This window comes from Chiloscyllium plagiosum, unplaced genomic scaffold, assembly GCF_037043375.1.
Source record: "Chiloscyllium plagiosum isolate Xiang-an unplaced genomic scaffold, Cpla_swu_hap1 HiC_scaffold_8, whole genome shotgun sequence".
Classification (NCBI taxonomy): domain Eukaryota; kingdom Metazoa; phylum Chordata; class Chondrichthyes; order Orectolobiformes; family Hemiscylliidae; genus Chiloscyllium; species Chiloscyllium plagiosum.
The window spans coordinates 34,569,789-34,593,878 of record NW_028270146.1 but is presented as its reverse complement, the minus strand read 5'-3'; the positions used below and the strand labels follow the sequence as shown (position 1 = coordinate 34,593,878).

Genomic DNA, 24,090 nt, shown 5'->3' with positions numbered 1-24,090 from the left:
TACGTGTTATTTCATTACTTGTTCCTGTAACTGTCCAGCTTCTTTATGTCTGTTTCACTTTTGCTTTCTTTGATGCCTGGATCTCTTCCACATGTTGACTGGTTGTCTCACTGTCCTACTTGGACACTATCTTTCACCAGCGCATCATTACTGATGTTTATTTCTGAAAGGACTGTCTTATGAATGAATTGGAGCTCCTTGCATCTCCCCATTGACTCTGTCACTTTCTCCAAAATTGCTTGAACTAAAGCCTTTCTATGGCTGTTCTTGTTGAACTTGTTTTACATGCAGTTTAATTCACATCACCCAATAAATCAGCAATCTTTTCACTGGATCGATGTTACAGGGCTTGTAGTTCATCCTTTGTTTTTTTCTTTTACTTCCAGCTCCTTGTCCACCTTTGTAAGTTGAGTGGTGATATACCTTAAAGGCTTAATCATTTCAGAGATGTTATTTTACAGGATAGCAAGGTTTCTCAGCCTTTTTCTCTAGAACTCTTATTTTCTCTCCACAGCTGAGAGCTGAGATTTTAGTTCCATTAATTCAGAAGAAACTGAAGTGATCCATTTGTTCATATTCAGTTCAGCCACTGTTTATTGATAATGGGCTGCCATTTCTGTTGAGTTCCCAATGTCTGAATGATTCCAGGGGTTCTGACTGCGTAAGATCAAGGCATATTTTTGTACCTGCAATTGCTGGTCCAGCAGTGTATACAATGTGGAACAGATTAATTGTACTTGCGGTCCAGTAATATTGATTTTTTTTTATGTGAACTGTTTTTTTACTGAAAATTTTACAATTGTAAGTTTCATCCCATGTCTGTGGTACATGATTTCTTTAGAACTCATAAGAGTAGTATATTAGTACTTGACCATGTGTCAGTCTTAGATAATAACAAATAATCACCAGTTTTCATAACAATAATTTGAATTTTTGTATATACTTGGTGCGATGATATTGATGTTTTCTATGAGATTCACAGTGTGAAATATGGGCTTATCACATTTAGTCTCATCATGTACACAAGTTTGTCAATCACTTCACATATATACCTCTAGAACATGTGGTCCTTATTGTAACTTAAAGGTACTCTTTGTGTATAGTCTGTTGGGATCAGTGTAGAGATATTTATTGCAGGATAAACTTTTACTCTTATGTACTTACTGTTCCAATGGCCTTTTATGCAACATGCTTTGTTAGATTGATTTAAGGCTGGAAATTTCCTTTGTGCTCTAGTGATTGTGTTCAACAATCCCTCTAATTTTTTTCTGCTGCTGTGGGATCCTCCAAGATCCATGTGTGGCAAGCAAAAGCTATGTGTTGATGCACCAATTGGTCTTGTGATTGCACAGCTTAGAGGAACGTTGATTGTGTTAACCATCAAGTTTCTACTTAGGACCTGTAAGCTTCATTGACCTGCGAGGATCACTGTGTACTTCTGTTCATCCTTCAGTAGCTCTTCAATGCTAGTCTTTAGTTTGTCCAGCAAATCTTTCTGGAAAGCTTCTATGGATTTGAATGCTCCCCATTTGAAAAGCTTTTTCTCTGCAATCTTCTCATGTAGTGATTGTCAGATTCTGCAGGTTTCTGTCTAATTCTCGATGACGAATACAGAAGTTTAATCTGACTTTGAATTACTGCTCTGATTTTACCTTTTGGTGATCTTTCAGCTCCTCAGAAAATAATCTGATGTGTAATGTCTATGTAGGCCTTCATTCCTCAAATCTTACTGGCCTGTTTGTCCATATTGGACACACTAACATTTGGAATCCAAAGCTCTGAATATTGGTTAAATGTTTTGAATACTGTTTGGAGGTCTGCTGTACTCCAATTTAAACAAGGGAATTTTGCAGACATTCTGATAATGTGTCTTTGACCTTCTTTGCTTGCTATTGATCCAACATACAGCTGATCAAGTGAATTAAAATGACCTCTCAATAGTGATTTGTCTGCTTTACAAAAAGCTGTGTTTTAAACACTTTTCAATGCACTAAGGAAGATTTCAAAGGTTATAACATGCACTGTAGATTAATTTGCTTGCTAACTGTTTAAGGCTTATAGACATCATCATGATGGTATCCCATTGCTGCTACCATGTCATGTTAATAATAATGATTTGCTAATCAAACACCCATCTCAGGGATTGATTATCTCTGCAGGTTAGTTTATTTAAAGCAATAAAACATATCATAAGTTATGAAACAGATATTAAAGCACATCAACTGTTTCTGTGTATGCAACTTTTTCCATAGCCAGTGGGCAAGGACTTGAAACTTTGCAGGCAGACAGAACATGGCTTAAAGGTAAACACTTTTAAAGAGTTCTTCAAGGCAAAGGTAAAGGTACAATAGAGACTTGAGGACAAACAATAAATAGGTTCTGGAATTCACTGGTCGACAGTGTGATAGAGGTCGATTCACTTGTGGCTTTCAAAGATAATCAAATAATTAGCTGAAGAGTACGCATTTTTAGGGGAGGGGTGTGTTTCTGAGTGAGCTGTTCTTTCAGAGATCTTACATAGTGGGTCAAATGATCACATTGGACCAAATGGCAGCCTTCTGTGCTGTCACCTCTCGATGCTTTTACTAGTAAAATTATGAAAAAGTTGGATTTTAATTAGAAAGTAATTAAAAATCTACTTGAACTGAAAGGCAGTTAATACAGTCCATGTATTTTGCACCATTTTCGAGTGAGACGTTATCACTGATAATCCAGTACTGCCTCATTACTGATGGTATTTATTGTAAATTATCAGGCTATCCCTGGGACACTTGCTAAAAAGGATCCACAATTCTTTGACTTTGTTGGTCTCGTTTCTAATTTGACTCTGTTCTGGGTTTGGAAAACGATCTAAAATTGCGTTATAGACAAAAAAGAACCCATGTAGAATTCTACACAAGCCACAATCAGTGAAGATTGGGGACAATATTTCATTCTCACTAACACTCAGCACTGGAGCTCAGCAGGGGTGCGTACTCAGCCCCCTACTGTACTTATTGTATGCCCATGACTGCATCACCAAATACCAGACTAATGTCATTTATAAGTTCGCTGATGACACCACCATAGTCGGTCGAATCTCAGATGGCGACGAAACAGACTACAGATGGGAGGTGGAGCACCTGGAAACATGGTGCACTGAGAACAACCTAGCTCTCAATGCCAGCGAAACCAAGGAACGCATTATTGAGTTTCGGCGGGATGTTACTCATGCCCCCCTACACATTAACAGCACAGAGGTGGAACGAGTGGAGAGTGTCAAGCTCCCAGGAGTGGTCATCCACAACAAGCTTTCTTGCACTCTTCATGTGGACGCACTGGTTACAAAGGCCCAACAACATCTCTTCTTCCTCAGGCATCTGAGGAAATTTGGCATGACGGTGAATACCTTTGCCAACTTTTATAGGTGCGCCATCGAGAGCGTTCTGTCTGGATGTATCACTTCCTGGTATGGCAACTGTACCATTCAAAATCGGAGACAGTTACAGAGAGTGGTGAACTCAGCCCGGACAATCACAAAGGCCAACCTCCCGTCTATAGAATCCATCAACCAGGCCCACTGTCAACAAAAGGCCGCCAGGATTCTCAAAGATCCATCCCACCCTGACAATGTTTTTCTACAACGTCTATCATCAGGGAGAAGGTACAGAAGCCTGAACACACACACACCAGTCGGTTTCATAACAATTTCTACCCTCCTGTTGTTAGAATACTGAATGGACTCACAAACTGTTAAGATTCGCCTGTACCTGTGTTTTTGTTTTTGCCGCTGTTAACCTATTATTTACTTATCTATGCTACTTAACAATGTGATCTGCCTGCATTGCTCGCAAGACAAAGATTTTCACTGTGCCTCAGTACACATAACAATAAATTCAATTCAATTCAATTAAAATGTAGTTCTGCTGCCAACTGAATTCTCATCTTAATTATCAAAAAAAAGAATTTCAAGGTACTGCAAGTAATCCATCAGATGCAATATGGCAATTTTAAGCTGAAGTCATGAATGAACATATTGCCATTCCAAATTCCTCCACACTTCCACCATGACCTGAACTTTAATGTCATTCTCAAGCTGAATTTGCAGTGGAACAGTTACTACTAACATTTGGCATTGCAGCAGAATTTTCATCTTCAACATAGGAAAGTAGAAATCTAATTCAATTGCACAAATAGTTTGGTCAGAGGAACATGAGGAACAACATTGAAATTTGCAAGAGACAAAATTACCAGAGATGTAGTGAAGTGGATAGTAGCTGTGGCAAATTGCAGTGGAGTTTGGGAAAGATATTGGAGGACAGAGATAGCTTATCAAAATAGGAATCGAAACTGGGAACTAACATACTTTAGGATTAAGAAAGGAGAAAGAAAATAAAATTAAGATGGCTGATTTAAAATGGAGTAAAAACTCAAAGGAATGTTGCCAACCAGATATAAAATCATTAAGAATGTATGGAAAAGGTCAGGAGAAAAACCAAGCAGAAATCTAGATTGTTGTTTCTACAAACACAATATACAAAGAAGATTAACATTGAACTTTAACGTTAGTGGTTCATGGAGAAAAACAGCCCTGCTGACTGGCTTGGGCGAATGGTAATTTTGGTGCTACATTGTTGTATAATCCTATGGCTGTTTAAAATACATTAAGACGGACTTCAATGGATTGCGCTACTTCAAGAGTTTCAGTTTTATCAATATTTATATTGAAGCAATTTTTTATAGACTGCATTGGATGTCTGAATAAACAGGAGAAAGTGAGGACTGCAGATGCTGGAGATCAGAGCTGAAAATGTGTTGCTGGAAAAGCGCAGCAGGTCAGGCAGCATCCAAGGAACAGGAGAATCGACGTTTCGGGCATAAGCCCTTCGTCAGGAATGAGGAAAGTGTGTCCAGCAGGCTAAGATAAAAGGTAGGGAGGAGGGACTTGGGGGAGGGGCGTTGGAATTGCGTTAGGTGGAGGGAGGTCAAGGTGAGGGTGATAGGCCGGAGTGGGGTGGGGACGGAGAGGTCAGGAAGAAGATTGCAGGTTAGGAAGGCGGTGCTGAGTTCGAGGGATTTGACTGAGACAAGGTGGGGGGAGGGGAAATGAGGAAACTGGAGAAGTCTGAATAAACAGCTCACTATCATTTTTGGACTTCAGATTTAATTGGAATTAATTACTGTAATTGGTCTCAATGACCAGATATTATTCTGCTTCCGTGTCAGATGTAGCTCAATAGGGAGTCCTCTTACCTTTCAGCTCTAAGACTGTGGGTTTAAGTCCCATTCCAGAGCCTTATACACAAAACCATGACTCATCCCCCAGTTCAGAATTCGGGGAGTTCTTTGCTGCTGGTAATGCCATCTCTTGAATTGGATGTTAAACTGTCCCCTCAGGGGGTCATAACAATTTATATCTTATTATTTTAAATAAGAGCAGGGGGGTTTCCTACACTACAACAATATTTACACCTAAGCAATTTGGAACATTCTCAGGCTCTGCCAGATGTAAGCAAGTTAGTTCTGTTCTTTTTTTCTTTCTCTTTATTTCCCTCTTCTACCTTTCTCTGTTTCACTTGTTCTATCTTTTTCTGTACCTCTTGTTTCTTTCTTTCACATTTACTCTATATCTTGGAATATATCTTTACCTGCTTGAGATCACTGTATGTCAGCTTATCTCAATATGTGCTCTAATGTGTTTTCATAATTTTTAGGAGGTTGCTGAATATATACTTTACCAAACAAGATACATGTGAATTTTGTCCACAGTTATCAAACAAATGAATGGGACCCAAATCAAACAGGAATTACTTTTATTTACAAGCTTTACCCCATCCTTTCCCAATTATCAAAGTGCCAGCAAAACCATTATTCTCCAGGCTTGAATTACACCTTAGCCCTTTATACAACTGTTAGAACAACCACTTAAGAATTTTGAATGGCCTACATTTCAAATGGAATGTCTGAAATGTATTGGTCTGTTTACTTATTTTGAGCCTGGACAAAATGCTCTTGAATCTTTACGAGGTTCTCCTGATCTCCTGCTGTAACTTCAGTCAGAATCTAGAAAAAGGTTGGACAAAGTTATGAATGCTGTATCATTGGGGTTTCCACAGAGTGTCCAATTGAAGTCGCGGCAAAAAATTGTGAAAAGCCCCTTGTGGAAATGAATGGTCAATATGTTCATTAAGGGTTAAAAGTGAACAATCAAACTACTTTTCCTAGGTAGGTCTGGAACTAATCATATTTCTGAAATGAAAGTATTTCCCAGATGATTGTGTGATCTACATCATGACTGTAGTACTTAGTGGGTAGTAATAAAGAATTTCCTAGTTCTTTTAGAAGACGTTTAATATCCTACTAATACAAAGCAAATTCTGGAAATCTGAAATAAGAACAATATCAGCTGGCAAACCCGATATGTCAGGCAGAATCTGTAGAGACAAATTAAGTTAATGTACCTCATCGAGGACCTTTCAGAAGAATTCTGACCTGTTGAGTCTTTCAGCTTTATTTGTTCTTATTATAAATATTCTAGTTTTGTGCTCAGGAAAGAGGGAGTTATAGGGTCATGTTTTCATTCTAGACTGTCTCATGGAATTTTGTTCCAAATGCACTAATAATTACACCTACAGTTCAAGATTCTGCTAAAATGTATTTGCATAATCACAAACATGAAATGCTCCACGAACTAATGCAATCAGTGCAGTAGAACATAATTGTTGACTTGCATATCTTACCAATAAAAATATTTTTTGCTGTATTTAAGGGCACAAACCTGGCGCAGTGTCATTAGTACAGCTGAAAATGGTTTTATGACTAAGAATACGTATCTTTAATAAAGGTGTCCTTTTCTTCATCTGTGAACAATTTGATTAAATGACTTGTTTTAAGAAGAACCTACACAGAACCATTTCAAAATTTCACTGGTCTGGAACTTCTACATTAAAACATATTTTGATTGAAATAGATTTTAGAATATGCTCTCTCCACAAATGAATTCAACTCATTTTAAAGAGCCTCCTGAATCATTGCACTATATGTTATTAGTTTTGAGGGAGGATCCTGGACTAAATGAATTGAATCTTGAATTCATGTAAAGGTTTATGATTATGGTATCTTGCAAGAGAATTGTGAACCTCTGGAATAAATGTCTGGCTGTGGTAGTGCTGACTTTCCAAATGGACCTAGGTCAGATCCAGATTGGGGCAGAGATCGCATCCTGTAGAAGGTAAGGACTTTTGCAGATCACCCTTGAGCTTCAGAACTTTGATCACTTGAGAGATTAGAGAGACTTAGCTTGACAAAAACAACACTTGCATTTCAACACCCTTTGTGCCCATAGGACATCCCAAATAGCACTGAAATAGCAGCTTTGAAGTGTAGATGCTGTTATAACATCAGGCAATTTGCAAAAACTAATCTCACCCAAGCACAATGTGATAGTGACCAGAGAATCTTCTGCTATGAGCATTGTTAGATGCTTTTCCTGAGTTATTCTGGGTTGTGCATGTTTACATTTCATAATGCTAGCTACTTATCTTCAAGTAAGGATCTGTCACTCTTTCCTGTATTCTAGCACACTTTATCTACATCGATCCATTCCAGGCTGATGAATACAGCCTGGAATCTCCTGTCGAATCTCCTGTTCCCTGGATGCTGCCTGACCTGCTGTGCTGTTCCAGCAATAAAGTTTCAACTTTGATCTCCAGCATCTGCAGACCTCACTTTCTCCTTGATGAATACAGCTCTCCAGTGAAGTGACTAAGACCTCTCACTATATGTTCACATTTTTCTTTTCTGCTATCCTGATTTCACCTTATCAGTTACACAATCATAATTTGCATAGTCCTTTATTACTGCACCACACATTATCCTACCCTTGTCAAATCATGCTATGGGATCTTATCGTGCACCTGAGATGCTAGACCAAGCTTTAGCATGATGTCTTCTCCAAAGGCAGTACCTCTGACAGTGCAGCACTTCCTGCAAACTCCATTTGATTTATGAATTCAGAATTTACAATGGGACGTTAACCAACAATGTTCTTTCAGAGATAAGAGTGTTACACTTGACACTTTGGCCTGACTTTAATTCACTCAAAACCTGTACGCTTAAACAGAGTTAAAATCAGTATTAAACATTCCCTTTTTGCAGTGGTTTTTCCACTTGGTCAAGGAGACTACGTGACTACGAGACTAGATGAAATTTAGCAGAATGGGAGGAGAGTGATCAGAGAATTTAAGTCACAATGGTCAAGCGATGTTGTCTATTCCCACCATTGATTTTGTAATTTTCTAACTCACCTTTGTCTAAAATTCTAAGATTTATTTTCTACTAGTTTGGTGAATTGCATCCATATTGTACTTTGTAACAAATGGAAACTCCATGGCTGTATGTTTTACTGAAAATCTGAATCCTTCTATATTCATCATGTCTGTTTTCTTGTGGCCGAACATATTTTCTTTATATTTAGAAACTTATTCTCAATGGAAAATGTTAGTCAGGTTTTCCAAATCACACACATTGCATTGCCGAGGATTAGTTTGTATAATCTCTAAATGTCATTGAAAACCTGCTCAGCTGTGTTTCCATCCATGAAAGGATTTTCTATTTCTCTAAATACATAAACCATATTTATAGCTGCAAACAACACTGCTGCTTGTGCAAGGATTTGACTGTATTAGCTTGTCTTCGTTGTTTTACATAAAGCAAAATACTGTGGATCCTGGAAGTGTGACATTAAAGCATAGTAAAAGAATGTTGGAAAAGTTCAAGAGGTTCAGAGAACATCGACAGAAATTGAAAGGGAGTTACCCTTTCAGGTTGATGACTTTTCAGGACGTTAGTAAGATGAACAGCTCTTAATCAAGTACAAAGCCAGGGAAAAGAGTGTCAGGGATTAGTTAAAAGAGATGCATGATGGTGGGGAGAATTGGAGTGATTTAATGACAAAGAAATGATAGTGCAAGGCAAAAGCGAGTGATGATGATGCAAGAGGAGAAACTGTCCAGGTCAGGTGGAATAACAGAATAGCAGTGTGGAAGAAAATATGAAAAATCTAACAAGGAAGCCACTTACAGCTGGAATGTGACAGGAGAAAAAGCATATACCCCCAGGAATGAGTGGGGTGGTGATGCCATACTCCTATTATCACTAGGTTATTAATCTGGAGACCCAGGTAATGCTCTGGGGATTTGTGTTCAAATCCCACTATGGCTTATGATGGAATTTGTATTCAATTTTTAAAAAATGTCCTGGAAGTCTAATGATGACCATGAAACCATTATCAATTGTTGGGGGATGCCCATTTGGTTACTAATGTCATTTTAGGGAAGGAACTTGGTCTAGCCTGTGCACATTGTGTCTTCCTGTCCTGAGATTATATCCCCCTTTATGCGTCCACGCTTCACTCCAAAACCCACCACCATCCTTACATTCTTTCTCCCTTCCGAGGCTGCCTGATCCCTCCCTGCCCAAAAAAAGCCAGCATTTGATATTGATCTTCTTTGTGGGGATACTTGATGTCCCAACAGCTACTGCATTCTGGGAAGCGCTGGTACTATAAGAACTGGCAGTCAATCAGATTGAGTTAAAAATCACACAACACCAGTCCAACAGGTTTAATTGGAAGCATTAGCTTTCAGAACGCCGCTCCTTCATCAGGTGGTGACTATAACCTGGTGTTGTGTGATTTTTAATTTGGACACCCCAGTCCAACACCGATATCTCCAAATCAATCAGATTGAGGGAACTGATCAGTACTATCCCTAATTCAGCTCAATAACTTTACTTCTATCTCCACAGATGTTGTCTGACCTGGCCTGCAAATGAGTCTACCATTTTCTCTTTCAATTCCTTTTTATGCTGTTTTTCACATTACGTGTTTCAGTAAAGAGATACATTGATTCAGTTGATTTCAAATCAGATAAAATTTCATGTTGTACTTTAAGGCTAAAATTTTCAGTTTGTCATCTCCTTAGGTGTCTTGCAATCCCTCTTAATTATATTAGCTTTATCTAACAATTAATGTTTACAATCTCAAACGTGCCATGTTATGGTTATGCAGCTTTCAGTTTCATCCTATCTATCTTCAATAAGTGACATTAGGTAGATCTTTTGCTGTCACCGAATATCCAATAGTTCTTGCTGAAAGGTTTCTGAAATATAGGGAAGTGCACGCTTGTGTCTAAATATTGCATTAAGCAAGTACAGATCTCTGGTATGTATATATTTCCTTTGCTAAGCTGCTAGATATATTTTCAATAGCTGACTTACTTATAGAGGGGAAATATATCTCCTGTAGGGAGTAGATATAAGGTGTTACTGGATTTTTATTAGATGAGCAAAAGATAAAGTAAACACCAGCATAAAATGTACTGAACAGATATTAGTTTGAGATATGCAAATAAAATGAGTAAAATTTGCATTTATTTACAGTATTGTTTTTCATGAGCTCGGAACTCAAAGTACTTTACAACCACAGGAGTAATTTTGAAGTGCAATTATGGTTGGAAGGCAAGAAATATGGTTTAATAAGGTGCCACAAGCAGCAATACCACAATGATCAGACCATTGCTTCGGGATGTTGGTTTTTAGATTAATATTGGCCAGGCCACCAGATAGAACACAATAATTTCTTCTTCAATATCATGCCATGGGATCGTGTACGTTCACTTAAAAGGACAAATGAGGCCTCAATTTCAAATGTTACTGCTTTACAGCTTGAGTTAGATACAGTGCAGACTTCAGCATAAATGTAACTTCTGAACAAGCTCATGGTTGAAGTCCTTGCATTATCTCTGAAAGTTTTGCTGATCAGTAAATGAAAAATCTGTCAGCAAGTGGTGTAATTTCTCCAAGGACAACGGCAGCTTTGACACTGAAGTTGCAATCATTTTCTTCGAGGATGTGTAATTTGCCATTGGAGCAAGGCAGACTAGGTACATATTTTCAAATGGGGAGGGTTTTAATGCCACACCGTTGGCACAGCAGACTGAGGACAGTTCAAAGAATTGCACAAAATGAGTCTTTAAATTTCCCATCCATTTAAATTAATGGAGAGAAAAAATATGTGGAGTTCTGGACACAAAATTCACTCCAGCAAATTTTCTCTATTGTGCAAGCAATCCATAACGTGCAGTTGTAATGTCAGAAAAATCACCTTTGATATCAACTATTTGTAATGGAATTACTCTAATGGATGAATCTTATTGAACATAAAGAAACATTCAGCCAATTGTGTTATAGTGGTTCTGTCAAAGAGCAATCCAATCAGTCTCTGTAGTTTCTCTGTAGTTTCAGCAACTATTTGCGTTTATAAACCACTTTTTAACATTGTAAAATGTTCCTAGATGCATCACAGGAACATCATCAAACAAAATTCGACACTTCACCCCCATAAGGAAATATCAGGTGATGTTGTTCAGCATAATTTCTAAACCGTAACAATAATTTCAAAGATGTCAAAGATCCTTGTTTTGATTTGTCCAAGATCTTGTTAACAAAGCAAAATGACTTTTCATTCTTCTCTATGGCACACAGATTATTAGAGAATCTACAGAGTTTGTTTGTTGGGGATAAAACTGAACATTAATTGGATGTGTGCTAACATAAAGCAGCAGTTATAACTCTACTTCCTTTCTGACAACTGAAGTCTAATCCCACACACCTCCATGCCCAACTGATGAATCTAATGCTGAAACCATAAAGTTTTTCTTGTCTCTAATCCTGGTCTCTCCTACTGAGTCATGTATCCACTCTCTCCCACAATGTCTACACAGTTTGTTCAATGATTCTAATTCCTTTTGTCTCTGTAGTCACAAGAGATCACAGTCCAGTCTGTTTTGACTTGCCTGTTCCCCTTTAGAAGGTTTGTTATTTAAAGTTCCCTCTGTATCTTCAAGTGTGACATTCTGTGGGTCATCTTTCCAGACGGCCACTTCGTTTTACATCCACAGGTCAGTCTTGGCTGCATCGGTCTTCTTTTGAAAATGAATTTTGCAATTACAATTTTAAAGTCTCGACAGTGCTTCAGAATGTTAGTCATGAAAAGTGGCAAATAAATTGAGAAGAAAGGGGTGGGTGATGGATGTCACACTCTCATACTGCTATATAAATATTAGTGCACTATCAGTATCTGTAGGTTTGGTATTGGTGAGGTATCAGTATTAATGAGATTTCAGTATGAGGAATCACCAGTATTAATGGAATATCAGTACCAACAGGTATAAGAATTAGAGATATATCAGTACCAATTGGTATCAGTATTAGTAAAGTTTCAATTCTAATAGGTATTGATGTAATAAGGTAAGGATAGTATGAGATGTAGCTACAGTAAGGGAAATCAAGAGCCGTGGGAGTAATTTAAGCCAAAGTCAGAGCACCAGGAACATCACAAGGCCAGACATAAAGCAATAAAGCCTAAGCAGACAAAGTCCAATGAAAGAACAAAGTACAAAGATTGCAAAAAGAGTATTTGTGAGGCATCCTTACCAGTAGGTATCACTTTTGGCAAGTTAATGGGACCAGTAGGTATTAGAATCAATGAGGCATCAATACCAGGTGGTATCAGTATGAGGGCATCAGCGCTGCTGGGTGAAGATAAGTAGTTCCTTGCTGTTTCTATTTAGACCCAATCAGAAAAGGAGCATAGTTGCAGCAATCTCCCCAACTACACATTGGCAGCAGTTGGAGTTGCATGCTCATTAGACATGGTATGAAGCAGGACAGATTAGAATCCAATTCAGCTGCCCACAACAAACTCGGTGAACCCAGAGGAAATTTCTAGTTACACCTTTAAGAGCAACTTGGTCAGACAATTTGCAGCACATGCAGCAAACAAACTTGCAGTGAGTTCTACAAGTCAGAATCTACCAAGAGCTGCACAGGAGCAAGTGTGGGTTGGGAACTACATGGAGTTGATACACTAGTCACATCAGACAGATTGCATTGGATTCTGCTAGGAGCAGTTCAAGCTAAAGGCTCAGCCACGTTGAGTAAATGGACATTAGAAGTCCCATGAACAAAATTCAAATCCCTGGTAGGCAATGGGAAAACATTAAAATAAATGGCACAGTTACAGACTGAAAAGAATAGAAGTAAAGAAACACTTACACCTCAGGGTCAGTATTGTCACCATCACACAGATGGATACTATGAGGCGCAGCTGCAGTAAGGGATGTGGAGATGCTGGTGTTGGACTGGGGTGGGCAAAGTTAAAAATCACACAACACCAGGTTATAGTCCAACAGATTTATTTGAAAGTACTGATGTGTGTTTTTTAACTTTGCAGTAAGGGAAATCAAGAGCCATGGTAGTAATTTAAACCAAAGTCAGAGTACCGGGAACATCTCAGGATCAGAAATAAAACAGTAAAGGGGCAATTTAGAAGTCCATGTAAATGAATTCCAATGGAAGAACAAAGTAGGAGATTGCAATCAGTGCAGGAGATCCATAACTGAAGACATGATTAAAGCAGGAAGAATTTAATAAGGCTGCCTGGAATTCATTTGGAGAAAGGGAACAGGAATCTATGTAACTTATAAGGTTCTGGATGTAGGTTTGCTTGCTGAGTTGGAAGGTTCGTTTTCAGACATTTCATCACCATACTAGGTAATATCTTCAGTGAGGCTCCAAATGAAGCACTGGTGGTATAGCCCGCTTTCTATTTATATGTTTGAGTTTCCTTGGGTTGGTGATGTCATTTCCTGTTCTTTTTCTCAGGGAGTGGTAGATGGAGTCTAAATCAATGAGTTTGTTGATAGAGTTCTGGTTGGATTGCCATGATTATAGGAAGTCTCATGTGTGTGTCTCTGTTTGGCTTGTCCTAGGATAGATGTGTTGTCCCAGTCGAAGTGGTGTCCTTTCTCATCCTTATGTAAGGATACTAGTGAGCGTGGGTCATGTCGGTTTGTGGCTAATTGATGTTCATGTATCTTGGTGGCTAGTTTTCTGCCTGGTTATCCAATGTAGTTACAGTTCTTGCATGGTATTTTGTAGATGACATTAGTTTTGCTAGTTGTCTGTGTAGGGTCTTTCAAGTTCATTAGCTGCTGGTTTAGTGTGTTGGTGGGTTTGTGGGCTACCATGATGTAATCTAGCAGTCACTTCTGAAATGTCTTTGATGTAAGGGGAGAGTAACTTGGGTTTCTGGACATGTTTTGTCTGCTTGTTTGGGTTTGTTGCTCATAAATCGATGGACTGTGTTCATTGGGTACTCGTTCTTTTTGAATACACTGTATAGGTGATTTTCCTCTGCTCTGTGTAGTTCCTCTGAGCTGCAGTGGGTGCTGACTTGTTGAAATAATGTTCTGATGCAGCTTTGTTTGTGGGTGTTGGGATGATTGCTTCTGTCGTTCAATATTTGGTCCGTATGTGTTGGTTTCCTGGAGGCGCTAGTTTGTAGTTCCCCATTGGCTGTTCATTCTATTGTGACATCCAGGAATGGCAGTTTGTTGTTGTTTTCCTCTTCTTTAGTGAATATTATGCCAGTAAACGCCTTTGAAGGTTTCCTCTGAATTGTTTTGTTCAGTGATGACAAAGGTATCATCCACATAGCAGACCCAGAGTTTCGGTCGGATGGTTGGCAGAGCTGTTTACTCAAGCCTCTGCATTACAGCCTCTGCTAAGAACCCTGATATCGGCGATCCCATGGGTGTTCCATTGGTTTGTCTGTAGGTTTTTTTGTTGAAGGTGAAATGGGTGGTTAGGCATAGGTCCAGTAGCTTGACGATACTATCCTTGCTGATGAAGTTTGTGGTGTTTGGTGTATGTTCCTTTGGGTCTTCTAATAATGTAGTCAGTGTTGCCTTGGCCAGGTTGATGTTGATGGATGTGAACAGGGCTGTTACGTTAAAAAAGACCATTATTTCATCCTCTTCAATCTTGGTGTCTTTGATGGTCTTCAGGAATTCTTGGGTGGAGTGGATGGAATGGCATGAGTCTTCTACTAAGTGTTTTAGTCTTTGGTATCGCTCCTATCATGTATCGGGGAGTATTACAAGTGAATCATCGAGAGAAAGCTGTTCAGCAAATGGGATTCATTTTTAAGGCTGCAGGCAACAGGATTTAGTTGGTTAGGGAAAAAGATGGGAATTGTTTATTAGATTGCGAAAGTGGACAATCATCCATTTTGCCCACCAAAAGGCTGGAATCTTCTATTTTAACCATGGAAAGCGGGATACTGCCATTTTAGCCATAGAAGTAGGAAACGTCAATTTTGACCACAACAGTGCAGGTGACTCCTCCAGCAAGCGGCACAAGGAAGTAGGATTGCTAAACCATACTGTTTAATGCCTTTAAGCCAAGGAAAATAAAACAAAATTGGGATACAAACATGTAAAAAATAATTCATGCAATGAGAATAAAGCAGCAATAAAAGACTGCAGGATTAAAAGCCTTTAAAGGAATGAGAGTAGAGCAACAGAATTAAAAAGCTTTAGATTTAGAAAAATAAATGGTCACATAAGGAAGAAATTGCAAATCAATAATATTGTTATGAACAACAACTTTCAGAGATGAGCCAAATAGAACACAGAATTGAACGTTTTGGATAAAGCAGTTAAGATATAGAATTGCTTCCAAAATAGATGCTTAATCAGAAGCTGGACAAGTAAATGCATTTATATTTCATTGGGATTAAAGCTGATGATGCTATACCTCATCACAATGTAATAGGCCCACAGATACTTTAATCAAGCTCTATAGACTTTTGACAATTACTTTAATCTGAGAACAAATAAACTTCTTGAAAGAGCGAGATCAAATAAAAGAGATCAAAAATTATTGGAAGACGGTGGTTATGAAACTAGAATTCATAAGAGACAAAAAAGGTTGTTGGAATTCTTAATTTATCTTTGTCAGATTTGTTACAGTCCAAAGTAGATTTTACTTGGAGGGAGCCATTCAGATGGTGTTGGAAGTAATAATCAGACAGAAACGCAGATAAATCCTAACAGGGGAAAATCAACCTTATGATAAAAGATCTGCAGAGTTCATTCAGTTTATAAGATAGAAAAACCTGAAAGATATATGTGACAAGCTAGTACAAAGACTGAACAGTAGATATCAAGAGTTAGTGTCCATGCTATAGAATAAGCAAACTTCACAGTTATAAACTGTGACTAACTTTTAACAAGGATTATTTCATCAGTAAGACAACGGATCACTTTCAGAAAATATGCAGAAATAGGACACAGTTACTGAGCAACAGAAAATCAAGTAATTATTTGCACAAATGTACTATTGACTAGAGTAACCTGAAATAGAAAAAATACCTGACATCCAGTGTATTCCTAGGATAGGTTTATGATCCAAACAATTCATGTCAATTGATTTGTATCAATAGAAATGTCATTAATTTTAAGCCTGAGCAAACATAGCACCATATAAACACTATATTATAAATAAAGAAAAAGAAGGCACCGTGCAATTTTTTAAAAATTCATTCATTGGCTATTGTATTGCTGGCTAGGTCAGCATTTATTGCCCATTCCTAATTGCCCTGGAGAAGATGATGTTTAGTTGCCTATTTGAACACTCAGTCCTTTGGATGTAGGAACTGTCACAGTATTATTAGGAAGGACATTCCAGGATTTTGACTCAATGAAAATACATGAACAGCAATACAGTCCCAAATTATGATTGTGTGTGGCTTGGAGGGTAGGTTGTATGTGGTGGTATTCATATATGTCTGCTACCCTTGTCTTTCTATGTGGTAGAGGTTATAGGCTTAGAAGGTGCTGGCGAAGGAGCCTCAGTGAGCACCTCAACTTGAAGATTGTACACACATCTACCACCTTGTGACCAAGATGAAGGGAATGCAATTTAAAGATGGTGGATGGAATGCCAGTCAAATAGGCTGCTTTGTTTTGGATGGTCTCAAGCTTCGTGAGTGTTGTTGGAGCTGCACTCATCCAGGCAAGTAGAGAGTATTTCATTATATACCTGATTTGTGCTTTGTGAGGGGTGGATGAGCAATGGGGAGTCAGAAAGTGAATTAATCACCATGGAATTCCAAGCCTCTGATCTACTCTTATAGCCACAATATTCATATGGCTGGTCAAGTTCAGTTTCTGGTCAGTGGTAGCGCCCAGAATGTTGATAGTGTGGAATTTAGCAATGATAATGCTGTTGAATGCCGGGATGTTTGATTTTCTTTTGTTGGAGATTTTCGTTGTTGAGTAATTTTGAGACGTCAATGTTAACTGCTAGTCATCAGCCAAAGCCTGGATGTTGCCTTGGTCTTATTGCATTTGGACAAAGACTACTTCAGTATCTTATGTACCATAAATGTTCCTGAACCTGAACAATAATTAATAATATGGTATTGACAACATGATAACTGACAAGATGAACAGAATCTGTTGGGTGTGATTAAATTGTCCTGCAGACAGCATTATGGTGCAACAGTCCAGGAATAGTGCCCTGAGTCAGCATCACTGTGTACCAGTCCAGGAATAGTGTCTTGCAGTCAGCATCTTAGACACTTTACACACACACTCATGTACACTGTCTCTCACATTCACAACCGCCCACCCCAGACAGACAGACAGACAGACACACACACAAACACACATGCACACATATACATATAATTTGTGGGGTGAATTTGTACTTGCAGAGTTACATTGTACTTTGCTCAAAAACTGCATGAATCCATGTAAGACTCTGTTATCTCACTTTTTAAATCAGAATCAGTCTAAACATTATGGCATAGACAGGGAACACGGGGGCTAACACCTTCAACATCTTAACATCTTATCTGGCTGACACCAATTGTTACAGTTAACCTGAGAATATAACTTTTAAAAAAAAGTTTTGTGATTTACACATGAAAGAAGTGAAACTATTATGGTCATTCTAACAGATGAGAGACTCAACAAACAATCAAGGTTTTTTCAATGTATAATTTCAGTTACGTCATACTGTAAACTTTTGCTACAAATTCTGTGTCTTATAATTTTGTCCTCCACAACTACCTGATGAAGGAGCGGCGCTCCAAAAGCTAGTGCTTCCAATTAAATCTGTTGGACTATAACCTGGTGTTGTATGATTTTTAACTTTGTATCACAGAAAGTGTCTAAGTTTATTCATTTGTTAGAAACCAATGCTAGGAACTGTCTGTAAATTGCTATAAATTAGAAAAGTTTAATATTAAGCACCAAAAATAGGTGAAATTCAGGATCAATCTGTCAAAATAATGTAAGTAACCTTAAGTAAGTAAGGGAAGAACAGTACAGTTAACACAAGCAAAGTACTTTTAAGACTAAGGTAGGGAGTGGCAAGGGAGCTCAGTCCTGTGTGTTCTACAACCTGCAGTGTTTGGTAAGTCTTAGATGCAGAATACAGTCTGGATGACCACGTCTGCAGGATGTGCCATTGATTTGATCAGCTTGAACACTGGGTCTTGGAGCTTGAGTGTTGACTGGAAGCACAGTATTTCATCCATTAGACTGAGATAGTATGTTTTTTGATGAGGTCACACTGCAGCTTAAGGAAGCACAGCCAGAGAGATAATAAGAGTCAGAAGAAGAGCAGTTGGCAGCTCTTCAGAAAAGTCCCAGAATGCATCTCACTCAAGAACAGGTTTTCTGTGGTGGAAGAGATTAGATTACTTACAGTGTGGAAACAGGTCCTTCGGCCCAACAAGTCCACACCGACCCGCCGAAGCGCAACCCACCCAGACCCATTCCCCTATCTTTACCCCTTCACCTAACACTATGGGCAATTTAGCATGGCCAATTCACCTAACCTGCACATCTTTGGACTGTGGGAGGAAACCGGAGCACCCGGAGGAAACCCACGCAGACACGGGGAGAATGTGCAAACTCCACACAGTCAGTCGCCTGAGGTGGGAATTGAACCCAGGTCTCTGGCGCTGTGAGGCAGCAGTGCTAACCACTGTGCCACCCACGTTCATCTGTGGAGCCCAGCTGCATAAGGAGGAAGCAGAAAGTGAGGGAGAATATTAGTGGTGGGGATTCAATAGTGAGGGGTACAGGCAGGCATTCCTGCGACTTCAGATGTGACCTCAAGATGGCATATTACCTGCCAGGGCCAAGATTAAGGATGTCACTGAACAGCTGCAGGGTATTCTGAAGGGGGCTGGGGGATGGGGGTGGGTGAACAGTCCGAGGACATGGTTCTCATTGTGACTAGCGGTACAAGTAAAAAGAAGGATTTCATCTTGCAGTGAGTAGCAGTTTAAAAACACAACCTGAAAGGTTATAATCTTTGGATTACTACTAGTCCCATGTGCTAGTGAATACAGGAATAGGTGATTAAAAAGATGAATGTGTAATTGAAAATTTGGAGCAGGAGGGAGGGCTACAAATTCCGGGAATTGGGAATTTTGTTTCTGGATAGCCTGGAAATAACAATTCTAAATCCACATCCGAGTGGTATCAGCCATTCAACGGGGCAATAATAAGAATGCCGTCTCAACATGTTCCTGTAATGGGGCAGGATGGGACCAACAAATGCTGAGAATCCTGGACATCAAGGGATATAAAGGTTAGATAAAGGGAAAAAAAGCTTATAGCAACTACTGACAGCTTAATACTGTGGCTGCCCTAGAATACTGTAGAAAGTTCAATTGGCTGTACAGCTGGTTCATAATGCAGCGTGACACAAATGAGTTCAATTCTCACACTGGCTGAGGTTACCATGAAGGATTCAGCTTCTCATGTTTGCCCTTCACCTGAGATTTAGTGACCCACCACCATTCGTCCCTCTCTTTATCTAATGAGAGAGGAGCCCTGTGGTCCAGTTAGGCTATGGTGACTTTATCTTTTAATGATCTTGACATGAATGTCGGAGGTATGATGAGTCAGTTTGCAGGCAACATGAAAATTGGTGGTGTGACCAAACGAATGGCTTCCCTCGACTTCTGGAGTCAGAAAGAGAGTCTGCAATCAGCAGTCCACATGTTGGCTGTGATTGGCAATGCGCTTCTCACATGACACGAATCTCCAGACAACCAATTTAGCTAAACACACATTTTGTTAAACAAACGCCCTGGTCAGCAATCCTCCTTCCGGGATCGCATTCATTTTACAGAGAGGATGATAGGAAGTAATTAATCCCCCGGTTCTACTAGTGTTCCCAGCGTGTGGCTGAGCGCCTCTCAGAGGCAAGAGGAACCAGCGCTCAGGATTGGGACTTGACTCTCGACCTGAAATACGCACGGCTCCAACCTGTCCCTCTCATTCATATTGACATCTGAAGCAAAAATACTTGACACCTCCAACTCAAGCAGAGGCGCTGTTATTTGGTAACGTCAGAACCGATTAAGAAGCCGCGTCCTGTCGACCCCTAATATAAAAGTTGAAATCGCCAAATGCTCCTTATTCAGTGTATTCACCCCATACTTAAACCACCATTCACCTGGTGTACGATAGGCAATGATAATGCATAAAGGGCTGCTCTCCCTATTTTCAAATTTTAACCAAGGTCTCTCTGTGTCTCTCTTTCTCTCTCACACACACACACACAGGATAATTCCTGCCGGTTTTCGGCAGAAAGCAGGGATTATGCCGCTCTAATGTTGTCAGGGATCAGCCGCCAGTCTCAAAGCCCATGTTCGGCGGAGTTAAAGTTCTCGGCATCAAACTGGGAAGAGCAGCGACTCAGTAACTGGCCGTGAGTGTCACACGGCTCTGGGAGCACATTGAAACCAGCACCAAGAACTTGACTTTTTTTTTTGCTTAAGTATTAATCAGGATCTACAATTTATCAGTTGATCATTTTACTTTGAAATTTTCCCTTAACAAAAAAAAGAGGCGCCGGCTGCTTTGTCAATCTTCGGTGTGACGGGGGGGGGGGGAAGAAAAATCCCCATTCGAAGAAATTGACGAGCTTTCGTCATTACACGAAGCTGCGAGCATCCTGAAACTGACAGTCTCTCACTCTCTCACTGTGTCTCACACTGTCTCTCTCTTTCTCTCGCCGGGTCTCTAAACCCCGCAGCTCACATGTGATCACGACACTGCATCAAGCCTTGCTTATCCCTCCTTTAAAGCCATGCAATGAGAACTGGCGCCCGAGTTTAAACATACTGGAAAAGGGGGTGGGAGGGACACAGAGAGAGAGAAAAAAATAGGTTCTCCAACCATCCACCCCCACCCCCAACCCCGCTCGCAATAACACAAAAACATATTGTCAGAGGCGATGGATTCCAGGACCAAGCGACCGAGGAATACAATAATGTCAACGTTTGCAAAAATGACCAAAGTTCGCAGGAGGAAAGAGATGTTCCTGTACCAGGTCGGCGTTTCCTGCAGTATTCTGCTCCTGGCGTGGTGTTTGTGCAGCCTGTTCTCCAGACTAGGTGAGTGAGAGAGTGCCCTGTCGAAGAATTGAACTTTTCCACTCATCATTGCCTTTGTTGGCTGGAAACGGAGAGAGGTTTAATCGATTGTAAACGAGATGCCTTTAAATTAAAACGTAGAACTCGCAGCCGCCTTGTGTTGAAATATAATGCCGGTGATTTGGATTGTTGCAACTGGAATGATTTCGCTCTTTTAAGTTTTTATAGCTCCCCATGACAGCAGCGGAGGCATGAACTCATAACCCGAGTTCTATGTGGCCTTGTCCAAATCGATAGGATTATAGTCCCTGATATTTATAGACTAAATTTCTTTCCAAAATATAGCTTCCTCAATGTAGCCACCGTGGATGAGATGTGTAAGTTTCATCTCGTTTTGTCAAGGTGGTTTATTTTTACCATGCCTGTCATCTTTAACCCCTCAAGATTGCCCCCTCACCAAAAAAAAACGACGTGATAAAATGCATCAAGTTCTCTCTGAAAGGGCGCATTCATGGAGATTTTAAAAGTATTATTCATTTGAGTCTCTGCAATTGTTCGGGTTTTATGAATGAATGGTGTTTGGTATTTGCTCAATTTGTTGCCCGGAATGGTTCCGTTTGATATTAAGATCTTGTAGCAATAAGTTTTGAAAAGGGTGCTGCAGCCTATTACTTGCAGGAGATGGAGAGTTTTGAATGAAAGATCATATCAAAGGTTTGGGGCTGGAGGGAGATTTCGACGCCAGCGTCCCCCGGCTAAGGAATCGGCGTCCTCCCCATGAAAGAATAACACGTGCTAATTGATAATTCCAACAGAAAACGGGAAGGCCACTGGACACCCAGCCACACTGGATCTACAGTGGCGGAACAGGAAGTTAATGGTCGCGGTGACCGCCAACGAGACTCAAGCGAAGAACTGCACAGAGCCAGGTAAGGAGTACACCACAAAGCTGCTCCTTCATCTCCTTCTCTTCAACAACCTAACTCCTCTGAGCAGTCATAAAATGTTGATCCGGATTGGATGTGGCTCTAACCGAATATATGCTGCCATAGAAACCACTTTGTATGAACGTGTCAAAGGCATTGTGGTAGAACTGCTCTTGTGCCGCTTGGGAGACTCAAGCAACGTTTACTGCAGAAGATACACACAACTCCTGACTTGGTACCTTTCCTGTCACGTCCCTTTAGCATCACAATTTATTCAAATAGATGCACGGCGCCCTCTGATCTATTCCAGCAGATTCAGACTGACACTGGTTAAATGTTTGGGTTGAAATTGCTTGTAGAAGTTAGAACCCTCCTCCCCTTAAACAACTTTTTGGAATGATTCTGTGTTCCTTGCGGAGTTTCTAGTTTATGTGGCTGTTTAATGTGCAGCTTCTTATGCTCAACATATGGTTACCATGACCCCCTGTGTCATAAAACTTTCACTGGGACAGTCTCTTCTCCCTTGAATAAACAGCACAACGCACTGGCACGTTCCAAGTTTCTGTTCAAGTGATTTTATACTTACCTTCTTCCATTTTATTTTGCCATTGAATGCAAAATGGTCCAGGCCTTTAAGATGCTGAAAGTGTTAATAAACCATGTGGCCTGGATTGTTGGGTCAGTGTAAGAGGGCACAGGTTTAAAAATAACTAGCTTCAAACAGAGTTAACAGGCTGGATTGCTTTTCTCTGGAGAGATGACCTGATGGAGGTTTTCAAAATAATGATGAGATTTGATAGAGCAGGCATATAGATGCTTCCACTTAGGGGGATTCTGAAACTATAGCAATTAATCACACAAATCCAATAAGGAGATGATTCATTTTTCAGGGAGCAGAGTGAATGTGAAATCAACTAATTGTGTGCAAATTGCATTAGTATCATCGATGCATTGAAAGGAAGCTAAATAAACACATGAGGGAGAAACAAATAAAAAAGAGATGTTGAAAAATGTGAGCTGGTGGAGAGCACACATGACAATATAAACCTTTCTTGGTTAATGATGTGTTTCTGTGCTATAGAGTTTCATGGAATAAAACAGTGCAGGGAGATTCCATTACTGGTTGATACTGGTTATTTAACCAGAAGTTGGATAAATATGAGTCGGGATTAGGATTGGAGGCAAAGTGATCACTAACCTATGTGAATAAGTACCACACAGGGTGAAAGTGGGGCTGACTTTGTAATTATAAAAATATTGTATCACTGAATTGAGACAAACAATGAAATAGGTGGAGTGAAATGTTTGTCTAGAAACAGCCCATTTGAATTTCTATCAATTTAAAATCAGATGAGCCTTGTTATCTTTGTCCTGTCTGCTCAGATCCCAGATGATACTATATGCCCACTTTCTAGAACACAGGAAAACAGCTTCCAGTGAGATCTGTGGAATTGCAATGTTGTTGGAAGCAGTAATGTTGTTTAAGGCTAGAATGCAATATTCAAGATGTGGAGATAAGAGGATTACCTTTGGTAATTGAGAAATATAGTATGCATCATTTTTCCAGGGCATCTGTGACAGGCGTTTCAAAAGTGTGCACTCAAAGGTATTTTCTGTATTCACGAATTCTAGCATACTTCCACATTTGATAGTTAGAAATACTTCCTTGGATAATAGATGGGCAACAGTGGGATTCTCATCATTCTGTGCTGAATTAAAACAAATTGTTTCTACATGAGGAGAGAAATCTAACTGGATTCACAGTATGTTTTGAAAATGTCCTGACAACATATCAAAATCAAATTCATTTTTCAAATTCGTCTTGAATTATGCATGTAATCTAAAATATAAAATGTGAAACTTGTACATGATTTT

The 24,090-nt window shown here is 39.6% G+C and overlaps 1 protein-coding gene, 1 long non-coding RNA gene and 1 pseudogene across 4 annotated transcripts in view; 1 reads left to right on the top strand and 2 right to left on the bottom strand.

The window, feature by feature from the left end:
• The window catches only part of LOC122553445 (uncharacterized), a 31,878-nt gene extending 10,302 nt beyond the window's left edge, over nucleotides 1–21,576 (bottom strand). Inside the window, exon 1 of the long non-coding RNA XR_006312713.2 lies at nucleotides 21,244–21,576. This is a non-coding gene — a long non-coding RNA (uncharacterized LOC122553445). The remainder of the gene's footprint in view (nucleotides 1–21,243) is intronic.
• Nucleotides 14,085–14,861, bottom strand: LOC148149374 (uncharacterized; annotated as a pseudogene).
• Nucleotides 20,970–24,090, top strand: part of slc24a4b (solute carrier family 24 member 4b) — a 306,750-nt gene continuing 303,629 nt past the window's right edge. For all 3 annotated transcript variants that reach the window (XM_043697208.2, XM_087989693.1, XM_087989694.1), the window contains exons 1-2: nucleotides 20,970–21,310; nucleotides 22,105–22,218. In XM_043697208.2, the coding sequence (XP_043553143.1) occupies nucleotides 21,151–21,310; nucleotides 22,105–22,218 (274 nt within the window). In that variant the 5' untranslated portion in view covers nucleotides 20,970–21,150. The remainder of the gene's footprint in view (nucleotides 21,311–22,104; nucleotides 22,219–24,090) is intronic.